General features: G+C 40.3%; 1 protein-coding gene across 1 annotated transcript in view; it reads right to left on the bottom strand.

Annotated features, from left to right (window-relative positions):
• Positions 1–11,415, bottom strand: part of OSBPL3 (oxysterol binding protein like 3) — a 173,302-nt gene that overhangs the window by 49,637 nt on the left and 112,250 nt on the right. Inside the window, 3 exon segments of the mRNA XM_019651984.1 lie at positions 8,964–9,208; positions 10,483–10,575; positions 10,781–10,884. Of these exon segments, the coding sequence (XP_019507529.1) occupies positions 8,964–9,208; positions 10,483–10,575; positions 10,781–10,884 (442 nt within the window).

Here is an 11,415-nt window from a genome sequence, read left to right as displayed (position 1 = left end):
GGGGTGGTATAAGGGAACTCTATAAGCTCAATTTTGCTGTGAACCTAAATGCTGTAAAAAAAAAAAAGTCTATAAAACATTAAAAATCACACACATTTGTCAATTCCAAAGCCCCTATCGACTGTAACATTTCATGATTTTGAAACATATCATTGAGATATTTTGACACTTGAAAGGACTATACTTCTGGATTCTCAATTATCAACAGTTAGTTTTGTTTGTATCTCCACAGACTGGACATGTTTAGAAACAAAGCTAATTTGTTCTCAGGGGGGAAATAGTAAAAATGCAGTGGAGGAACAAGACATCACCTTAACTGGGTGACCAAAATTAATCTCCAGTGAGAGTGTCTCAGGTGTAATACCCTGAAAAAGACACACTGTCGTTTTTATTGTATACCAGCGGGGGACAGATCATGAGGGAACATTAGACAACCCCAAAATAAGGAACATCCTATTTTTAAAAAGTGGCCTACATGTCCATTTCATCAAAGAGAAAGACAGCCTGAAGAACTATTTCCAATTAAAGGAGACTAAAAAAGCATGACAAAGACCGGCCAAGTGGCTCGTTGGTTAAGAGTTGGCTTGGGAGCGCGAGCTCTGAGCAGCAGGGCCGCCAGTTTGGATCCCACATGGGCCAGTGACACTGCGCCCTCTACAGCTAAGATGGTGAACAGCAGCTCGACCTAGAGCTGGGCTGCCATGAATCGCCAGCAACCGCATAGGCTGTAGTCCCTGCTGCAGTGGGCTGCCATGAGCCGGCAGCTGGTGTGAGCTGCCAAGAGCTGTCCTGAGCGGCTGTTCAATCGCTGGTGAGTGATCTGCCTCACCCGGGAAAAGCACAATGATAATACCAACATGGGCCAATGAAGCGACATCCTCCACAACTAGACTGAAGAACAAAAGGACAGCAATTTGTCTGTTCCCCTTCCCCGATTCCCCAACGCTGTTGCCCTCCCCCAATTCCCCAATAAAATCTTTAAAAAAAAAAAGCATGACAATTATTATATATGTAATATATGATCACGGACTAGATCCTGTCTGTACTGAAGGGGGAAATGCTATCAAAAGACATTATTGGGATAACTGACACCCTTCCAATATGGAAGGTAGAATAAGTAAAAGTACTGCCTCAATGCTAAGTGTCCAGAATTTCATAACTCAACTGTAGTTAAGAATATCCCTATTCTTAAGAATATACACTACGGGGTGCAAAGGTGTAAAAAAAGACATGACATTTGTTTGCTACTCTCACACAGTTCAGAAAAAGAAGCTCACGTGCATGTGGACTTGTGTAGAAAAAAAGAAAATAAATGTGGCAAAATATTAAAAATGGTGAATTTGGGTATATATGGCATTTTTTTATATTATTGACACTTATAAGTTTGGAATTATTTCAAAATATGTAGGGTGCTACCTGCCCTCTTCCTTGTTAGTCCTTCTAGCTGCTTGACCCAGAATTCCCCACCTATAAACATGGCAGTCGGCTACTCTGTTCACTTCAGTGGGCAGCGTTCAGGTTCAATAAAAGCTTCACACTATTAGGCCCTCAGATGCCTGAACTGACGTTTTAGAAACCATTAACATGGACAGCAAAAGAATTCATCAGGCTTTGATCACGGAATATATAAGTCACCTCCTACAGACAAGGAAACTATCATCTGAATTATTGATGATGGCTATCACCTCTGAATATTATTTTTCCAATTTCCTTTATTATATTTTGTTTTAGAAGGGCAGGACGTAGGAGCAGACATACTTCTCAAATGGCCTGGCATATTATTGAATTCCACAGTGTTGCATTTTTAGAGGTATTGTTATTCAAGCGTGGCCTATTTAGTATCACAGAAACTAAATACGCATTATTGACTTACTTCCTTCATTTCACAGCCATGAGGACAATTGAACCTCTCTATAGGTTGTGGCCGAACTTGTCTGAGGTTGTGGTGTTTAGTGATACACTTAGAGCATCTTCACAAAGTCATAGTACAAATAAGCAATTTGTTTAAACACACTAATTATGGTGCTTCTGTCGACTTACGACAGGGGTCAGGGTCAACAGGTCCTAAATTTTCTAATAATTTCTATGGAACACACTTAGCTCTTTGATTTGAGCAATTTGAGCAAAATAATGCAGCATAAGAGTGACCAATAGTGTGGGTTCTGACGTCAGCACTGAATTCTTCCCAGCTCCATCACTTATTCATTTGCATGACTTTGGACAAGTACATGATATACCCGAACCCCAGGTCCCGTATTTGTCAATGGGGATAATAATAGCATTTACGTTATAAGATCATTATGGGGACTAAACAAGATAATGCAGGTAAAGCACTTAACCTAATGCCTAGCACATAATAAATAATAAATGTCACTGCAATAATAATAGGGACACTGATAAAAGAAGCACATGATGACGAAAGTGGTGGTGGTGACTGCAGTCTTTTAAAATACGGGCAGCAGTTTGGGGAGGATTCTTCAGCCTCTTGCCAGGACAACACCTGTAAAGAATTGCATGCAGGGTAGAGGTTCTATGAATGAGGCATTAACCAGAATCTGTTGAGCAGCCGAAGAGCAGCCTCGGCTGGAACGCAACAAGCCCTGCCATTAACTCACTGCATTTTATGTCCTATTAGATAGGCACCCCCTTTTTTGCAGCTCCACAGGATACCCAGGCCCTTCTGAGCAGGTCCTTGGGGGAAACCTCTTCACTGTCATGGTTTTTTTTTTTTTGTAAGTATCTTTAATTTATTATTACAATTCTTTTCTTTTTTAAATTGAGGTATAGTTGACATGTAACATTATATTCGTTTCAGGTGTACAGCATAATGATTCGATAGTTGTATACATTACAAAATGATCACAATACATCTAATTAACATCCATCACCTTCCATAGTTACAAAAAAAATTTTTTTCCCACTGTTCTGCTTATTGCTCTAAATTAAATCAATGTGGTACTCAGCTGGCTGCCACTTTACTAAACCAATTTCTCTGGCTTTCAGATGGCAGTAAAGCAAGGCATGCAACCAAACTAGACGATTCCTATGAAAATTTTTAAATTGGCAGAACATATACCATTTGGTTCAAAATGTATAGCCGACAAGACAGTGGTGGGCATAAAATAAGCAGAAAAATACACATATAGTCACTATATTTAATTTTAAAGTATAAAGCCCTTTTGAAACCACCTGACAAAGGAGCTCAGAAGACCTGATCCCCGTGCACTAAATTTCTCATATGACTGTTTAGGCCCAGTCAGAGGACATTCAAATAGTCCTTCACAGCAGCCTAATGAGGCAGCACACACACAGCTATGATGAGAGGCTGCTCATGGGAGCCCCTCGTTACATTAATCGTTAAAGATACATGATCCCAGAGGCCAGCAATACTCTCTGTGGCAGGAGTGTTTTCTTACTAATTTCTAGCATGATGCTAGAGAAAAAGAAAAAAAAGAAAGAAACAAGTGTATGTATCTGATAATAAACAAGACCACATCGAAAGTCTTAGATGCTCACAGCTACAAAGAACCTCAGAGACCCCGAAGGCCACCATCACACAGAATCACCAACTGCGTTCCATCTCTAACGTTCCTTGTCCAACGGTCTTCAGGCCCACGCTTCTCAGAGCATTTGCTGTCTCCTAAAGCAGTTCACTCTGTCTTTAGACTCTTCTTGGGGAGGGTAAGAAAGTCCTTTATTCTCCTAAGTTGGCATTTATCTCAGTGGCTTCCCATTGGTAAACAGAAGGACTTCCTCTTTCATCGGGTGCTCAAATAAATATCAGAAGGCAATTATGGCATCTCTGCGTACTCATCTCTTTCCCAGGCTATCCCCCTCACTGGACACAGAGAGGGGGACACAGGTTGTGCTTCTGAATAAAATGCCACGGGCACCATACAATTGACTCTTGGTGATCACTGCCTTTCCCGTTTCTATAGGCTTCCATGCCGTCCTTTTATTGAGTTAGATGGGGAGGGTACAGACAGCATGTTTGGATGGCCGAGGAGGGTCATGGAGGACCCCTGCACTCTTCATTTACCTGAACCCTATTTTTAAATATGTTCCTTCTCTAGAAGTTTTTCAGCATCAGAAAAGAATAAGAACTTGAGGAAGATAGGAAAAGCACAGACCCACGCTACAGCGGCAGTGTGGTACAAGGTTAAGAAATAATGAGGCAAGCACGAACTGAAATCCTCTGCCACTTAGCTGCCCTTTAGATTTTGGACAAGTCCTCAGCTTTCACATCTGTCTGTGTGGATCATACCCATATGTCTGGGGTGCTTTGAGGAAACAGTGAGAGAACACGCTATTGTATAGCATCCAACTCACAGTAGGACTCGTTATTTTTCTTTCCCAGTTTTTAATGGAAAACCCATTTTGGATGAATTTTCTTTAAAATATTAACATACCTAAACTATCTGGGGTGGTTGGATCTTCTGTAATCTGCTTCCTCTAATTTTCAAACCTCACACAGTTTTAAAATACTTTAACCCATATTCTATCTGAATGGTTCTTTAAATTTAGACATATCAGGTAATTTAAGTAAATGGTTCTACTGATTTCCTGATCATTTACATAAATACAATTGCTCCACAGATTTTTATGCTCCATTCTAAATTATGCTTGATAAATGACCTGACTTTTATTTAAATTATATATATCTTTTAGCTTTCAATCTATAAAAGTGATGTCATTGTGACACACTTGGCTTTTTATTCAATACTTCCATAAGCTCAAAACCATTTAAAAATGACCATTCAATTAAAATTCAACACAGGAAAAGAATCCAGGAACAAAAGAATACAAAATTAACAGAGTTTAATTTTGTTCTCCTGTTAGCCTTTACATTTGTAAATGAAGATTTCTCTCAGTGGACATACCTTCTACAGACGGCAGAAGTATCTGTAAAACCTCATTTTTTTCTCTTCCATGGGAGAATGTGAACATCCACTTCCATTTGGAGGACCCTGACCCCAGTCCTACACGATTACTTGCTTTCCCACCCCAAATCTGCTCACCTAATCCAGTCATATGTTTTTATTACTAACAGAACACTCATAAAATACCCTTGTACCAATAAGCAACAGTATGAAATTATTTCTATTAAGTGCAAAATAATTAATCATAAACAGTAATTATAGAACTTGAAAGCCAAAGGAGTCAGGACAACTACTTTAGGGCATTTAACAGGTGAGGGAACTAAGGCCCCAGAGAGGTTAACCAGTGAGGTCAGAGTCCCACAGCTATTCAGTGAAAGGAGTGGCCTAGAGTAAATGCCTGTCTTCTGTCACCACATAAAGAGTGTTAGCTCCAAAACGGCTTATTATTTACAGTGTTTCCTGAAATACGTTTTTTAGGAACTTTAGTTCCAGGGTGGTAATAGCTGATAGCTGTTTGGGGAGGAGGGAGAAGAATTTCCCAAATTACATAGAAAATCATTGAGTTAAACGCAGCTAACAGGACTTGTGCTACAGGACTTCTCAGGGCCTTTAATATCTACTGTTTCTTGTGTAAATGCAAAGGCGACCATAGTCAGCAACATTTTTAATCATGGAACTCTTTTGTTTTTAAAGCATGTTATGGGTAAAGTGTTCCATGAAATACAATTTGGGAAATGTAAAGGCTAATATATGCAATATAAATTACTTATGACTTTTAGATTTTAGTATATTTTGTTCCTTGTTTGCTTATATGTGACAGCATATACACAAAGCCAGACACATGAACCAATGAGAATTAGTTCAGCAATATGCCATAAAAAATCAAATTTATAGTCTCTAGTACATAACAAGGACTTTTTAGGATGGTTATGTATTGGCTGCCTGCCATGTGTTCTAACTTCTACAAAACAGGGAGCATTCCAATGCATTTTTAACCAACTGACAAAAGTAGGTAATACAGTACGTTACGACATCAGTAGAATTCTTGCCTTTAGTTCAGCTGCTCTAGACTCAGAGTCAATAGATTTGCGATGCAGTCAAAAAAGTACCATCAAGCTTACACCGGATGAAAGGCCAAGATGCTTTGAGTCTGAATGTATGGAAGTGAGAAAGCACGCAAGGTCACAGGGCTTAGGACAAACCTGAGAGCTATGTTTATTCCAGGAGGCTTCTGAGTTACGGCCTGTGTAAGAGACTCTAGATATCTTTCGGTCTCTGCGTGGACTTCATTTAATACCACAGGAACGGAACACAGCTTGTTAGGCTCCCTGTGGAATCGGCTATCAGTAAGCCCAGGTGTCTGCAGAATAAGTATGCCTGGACCTTTCCCAAAGCACAAACCTTGACCTAGTCTAGGTATGTGGCAGCTCTGCCGCCAGCTGGCTTTCATAAAGCCTGAAAGGCAGAACAGCTGGCTGAGGCCTGTTAAGAGACTATCCCCGAGGCTGAGCCCTCTGCAGGAGGATGCAATCAATGGACAGACTCAAGACGGCAACCTCCATCCTGCTGAGGAAGCAGCTTCTTCAGTGTAGGTAAAATTCAGGCTGTTTCCCTTCTGCCGGGAGGCAGGGTTTTCTCATTTTTTAAAACGATAGTTCATATTATTAAAAAGTAATGGTGTTTTATAGGCATTTCCTCCTACAACATCCAGGCTGTAATGTCCTAATGACGACGGATCCTTGAATGGGAGCGAACACACAAGGGGTGTGTGAAGAGCTTTAAAGGCATGCAGCAGGTAACTCTGTCCACTTTACAGATGGATCATACAACAGCACTGCAAAACACCGACAAAGTGCTAATGGGGACCAGGACAAGAGTTTGCAAAGAGCATGAACTGGCTTCCTCATAACGAATATGTTTTAGGTTTGTAGGGTAAGGGAAGAAGACAGCTGAGGAATCAACAATGTGAAGGAAGAAAAATGCAGGGCTAGGAGAGCAAGGTAATAGAGGGAATGCCTTTCCTCCTTCAAACACCCCCTCCCATTTAAAAAATTTTAATCCATTTTCTCCCTTCAAAATGATAAACATGAAATTTTAAAAGATAAGCAGAAAAAAAATATAATCAGTACTTATAACTCCAGCCTCTATCACTAAAATGATGGTATATATCCTTTCAGACCTTCAAGTATGCCTATATAAGCTAGGTTTATATAGTTTATTTAAAAAAAACAAAAACAGGAATCATACCTATATATCGTTTTGTGGCCTCATATTTTTACTCAATGATATGCTGTGAACATCTTTCTATGTCTATAAAAATAACCCTGGCTACCCCATCTGTAAGGGCAGCGAGGCACCAGGTGAGGAGCACAGACTGGGGTCAGGCCAGTTAGGGTTTAAGTCTCAGGTTGGCTAATTTCTACCATATCACCTTCTGGAAGTTCTTTGGCTTCTCTAAGCCTCAGGTTTCTTATCTGCCCAATGGCGATTACAACAATACCTACTCCATAGGTTGCTGCTAGAATTAAATGAAAAAGTGCATGTAAATGCACTGAATAAATACCTGACATGACAGCAGCTATGAGCTCAATATTGGTAGCTATTACTATTATGTGGCTATTGACTATTCTATCATACGATTATATTACATTTAAAAACATCCAATCCCTCTATTTTTGGGCATTTAGGTTATTTCTAGTTTATTTTTAAACTTTTTATTTTGAAGCCATCATAGACTCACAGGAAGTTGCAAAAACAGTGCAGAGAAGTCTCGGGTACCTACATCCAGTTTCCCACTGGGGTAACATCTTGCATAACCATGGTACAATATCAAAACCAGGAAACTGACAATGGTATAATCTACAGCTCTTATTCAGATTTCACCAGTTTTGCATGCTCTCTCATTTGTGTATATGTGTGCAAATACTGGTCAATGCAATTTTATCATATGTGTAGATTCATGGAACCACCACCAAAATCAGGATACAGAACTTTCCATCACCCCCAAGATCCCTCTTGCTAGCCCTTTATAATCACACCCATACTTTCCTCTTTCCCTCCTCCTTGTCCCTAACCTCTGGTGACGACTAATCTCTTCTCCATCTCTATAATTTTATCACTTCAAACATGTTGATAAGTGGAATCATACACTATGTGACCTTTTGAGATTGACTATTTTCAGTCAGCATGATGCCCTTGAGGTCCCTTCAGCTTGTGTACAACCAGAGGCTGCTCTTTTGCATTGCTGAGCTGTACTCCATTGTATAGATGTACCACCGTTTGTTTAACCGTTCATTTGTTGAAGGACATTTGGGTTGTTCCGGTCTTTGGCAAATACAAATAAACTTGCCCTGGACATTTGTGTACAGGTTTTTGTGTGGACTTAAATTTATATTTTCTCTGGGATAAACAGTGTATTTAGGTTTATATAAAACTGCCAAACAATTGTCCAGAGTGGCTGCACCATTTTGCATTACCACCAGAAATGTATGAGAGAGCCTGTTTCTCTGGATCCTCACCACCATTTGGTACTATCGATATATTGGGTTATCGGAAAAGTCATGACGCATTTTTGCAATGAAAAACATAGAAAAAATGTCGTGACTTTTCCGGCAACCCAATGTATTTTTTAAATGTTAGATATTCTAATAAGTGTGTGGTAATATCTCATTATGGTTTTAAGTTGCCTTTTCCTAATGGCCAATGATATTGGGCATCTATTTCTAATTTTTGATATGATAAACAGTGCTACAATGGATATCTTTATTTGGATAAATTTTAAGTTAATTCCTACAAATGAAAGTTAATTCCTCCACTTTCTTCAAAAGTGGAGTTGCTGGATAGGCAAATTAAAAACAAACAAGAAAAGTTAAAACAGTATGTCATATTGCCCTCCAGAATAGTACCAGCTTATACCTCCATCAGCGGCATATGAATTGCTCTGCTCTTAAATTATATCTAAGGCTCTCACCATCTCCACTAAGGGGTTAAAAAGAAACTTCTGGCCAATACACTCCCTACTCCCAGGGAAATAAAATAAAAATGGAGTTGCCCCAAATCTCCATAGATCAGAAATGAACCAACTAAGGTTCTCTCTCCAAGGACATCCCACATTCAGACACACATTTAACATTTTCATCAAATACATTAGGAAGAAAGAAAACTCGTTTACCTTTATGGGCAATATGACACAGGTCTTCTTGCATTTTAGAAAACTCTGATGAGGTTTCAGAGCCATCAGAAGAGTTTTTCTCCTCTCCAAAATCTAGTGTTGATAAATTAGGGTTGGAGGAATGCAGTCTTGGTTGGCCAGGAAAAGGTTTAGGAACCTGAAGTGATACCAAAAGGAGATATTTCTTCTCAGACGCAAATTGCTTAGAATATTTACAGGTTTCTAAGATTGGAAAGCAGTAAGAGAAGAACACTGTACAGGTAAGTCTTTCTATTGAGTGATTACTTATAAGAAAAATAAATGAAAACTCAGGAAAGCACTTTGTTCTGCAAGTTGTACTGGTTTCTTAAAAAGTGGGTGAGAAATCACATATACTAGCCCATCCTTATCTGTGGGGGTAAGACCCTTAGGGGATGCCTGAAACCATGGATAGTACTGAACCATATAGGTGCGTAACTTAAACCATACAAATTGTTTATTTCTGGAATTTTCCATTTAATATTTTTAGACTGCAGTTGACACAGGAAACTGAAACCACAGAAAGCAAAACTGTGGATAAGTGGGAACTGCTGTATTCTTTGGAAATGATAGAAGCATTAAAGCGGTAGGTTGAAAATGACAGCGAAAGCTGCCAGGAGGCTCTTTCTCATTTATACTTAATTCCTTTCTCCCAGCAATAGTCATCTAGTATCGAGGTTGTTCACAGAGGATAGGTTTAAAAACGTTTTTCTTTATTTGCTCCTGGTGCTTCTACAAAACAAACTAACTTTTCACATTTTTGTACATAAATCACTCTTTACTTTGAAAATATTTAAGTTCATAAAGTGCTTTGAGCCAAAGAGTATACAAGAATATATAGCAGATGGCCTATCCGTAACTTGTTGATTTATTTGGACCTTAACAATGTGGCAATTTAATACGCAATGGCCAAGCTACAAATCTTGGCCTCTGGCTTAGCTGTGCATTGGGCGAGTCAGCGGCTAGTGTGAGAGTAAACCTCTGATGGGAAATTGGGAGGCTGGAGACAAGAGGCAAAAGAGCGTCCGCACGACGTCCTGCTCCCAGAAACTCCAGCCAATAGGCTCAGAGGGATGATGAATCCACTGAGCAGCAGCAGAAGACATAGGTCAGAGTGCCTACCCAAACGGAAGCAGGCAGGCAGGCTAAGCATTAAAGAAGGGGAAACCTAAGTTGTAGAAATAGCTGCAGTCCCCCTAACCTTATGCCATTTCCTCTTACCCAATATCCACTACCTGCCTATTCTAGTATCCAGAAAATCTAAGTGACCACTCATCTCTCTGCACCTGGTATTTGAGGGAACAGCTATAGAATATCCGCTTATCTATTCTCCCGAGTCCAAGTAGCTCTCAGCAGGTGGCATGCAGAGCAGGGCCAATGAAGAAACCAGCCCGTTGGGGAAGCAACGGTTACCTGCAGCATTCCTTTAGTATCTTTGCCAATAGCTCTGGACCGCCACCTCCTGTGTGATCTTTTCTCCTTTTTGGGACTTTCAAAAGCTCCACCCTTTGTTTTAAAACAGGAGAGAGAGCACAGACAGTAAGGTCCACCAAACCAAGGGGGGAAAATGCACTGCAAAGTGACCACCTCCAGCCCCTTGAACTTGGCCAAAGCCACTGACCAGACAACATTTCACCGTTAGTGAAAGGCGGGGAGGAGAAAGGAAAGCAGAGGGATGTGAGAATGCAAACAGAAGAGGGAGCTGGCTAACCTGGATGGCGTTGATAGCTGGTGCTGAATACGTCCGATGCAGGACATCCATATTTTGGAGGAGCTGGCTCATTTCCACCAGGTAGGCATGACAGTGTGCCAGGTCTGTTGGACAAAAGCAAAAGGTGGATTGAGAAGCACTTATCTTGGCATTCGGGCTTCACTATGCTAGCCTCAGCTACTTTTCTTATTTATCTATATCTGATTTACATCTGTAAGAACAGAAAATTTTACTTCCTTGTTTACAAGAGAGGCAGTAGCCGTAAGGGCTTGGATCTGGAGAACCAGGATGCCTCTGTTTGAATACACTGAATGACCTATGAATCTTGGGCAATTTATGTAACTTCTCTGTGCCTCAGTTTCCTCATCTGGAAAATGAGGATAATTACATGCTTGCTCACAGGATAGTTGTGGATATGCGCAGCATGCTTTTAGAGCGCTGGTATCTTGTAAACATTAAATAAACCAGCCATAATTACCACCATCATCATCATCATTTCTAATCCTCAATAACAAGGGGTCACTATCTGATTATAAAGACCCCAAGGGCCGGCTGAGTGGCTCAGTTGGTTAAGAGCTCGCTCAAGAGTTTGAGCTCTGAGCAACAGCGGTTCGAGTCAGCCCGAGCTGAGCAGC

Source organism: Hipposideros armiger, unplaced genomic scaffold, assembly GCF_001890085.2.
Source record: "Hipposideros armiger isolate ML-2016 unplaced genomic scaffold, ASM189008v1 scaffold_171, whole genome shotgun sequence".
Lineage (NCBI taxonomy): Eukaryota > Metazoa > Chordata > Mammalia > Chiroptera > Hipposideridae > Hipposideros > Hipposideros armiger.
Note: the sequence above shows the minus strand (reverse complement) of the source record. Positions and strands in the feature narration are given on the sequence as shown.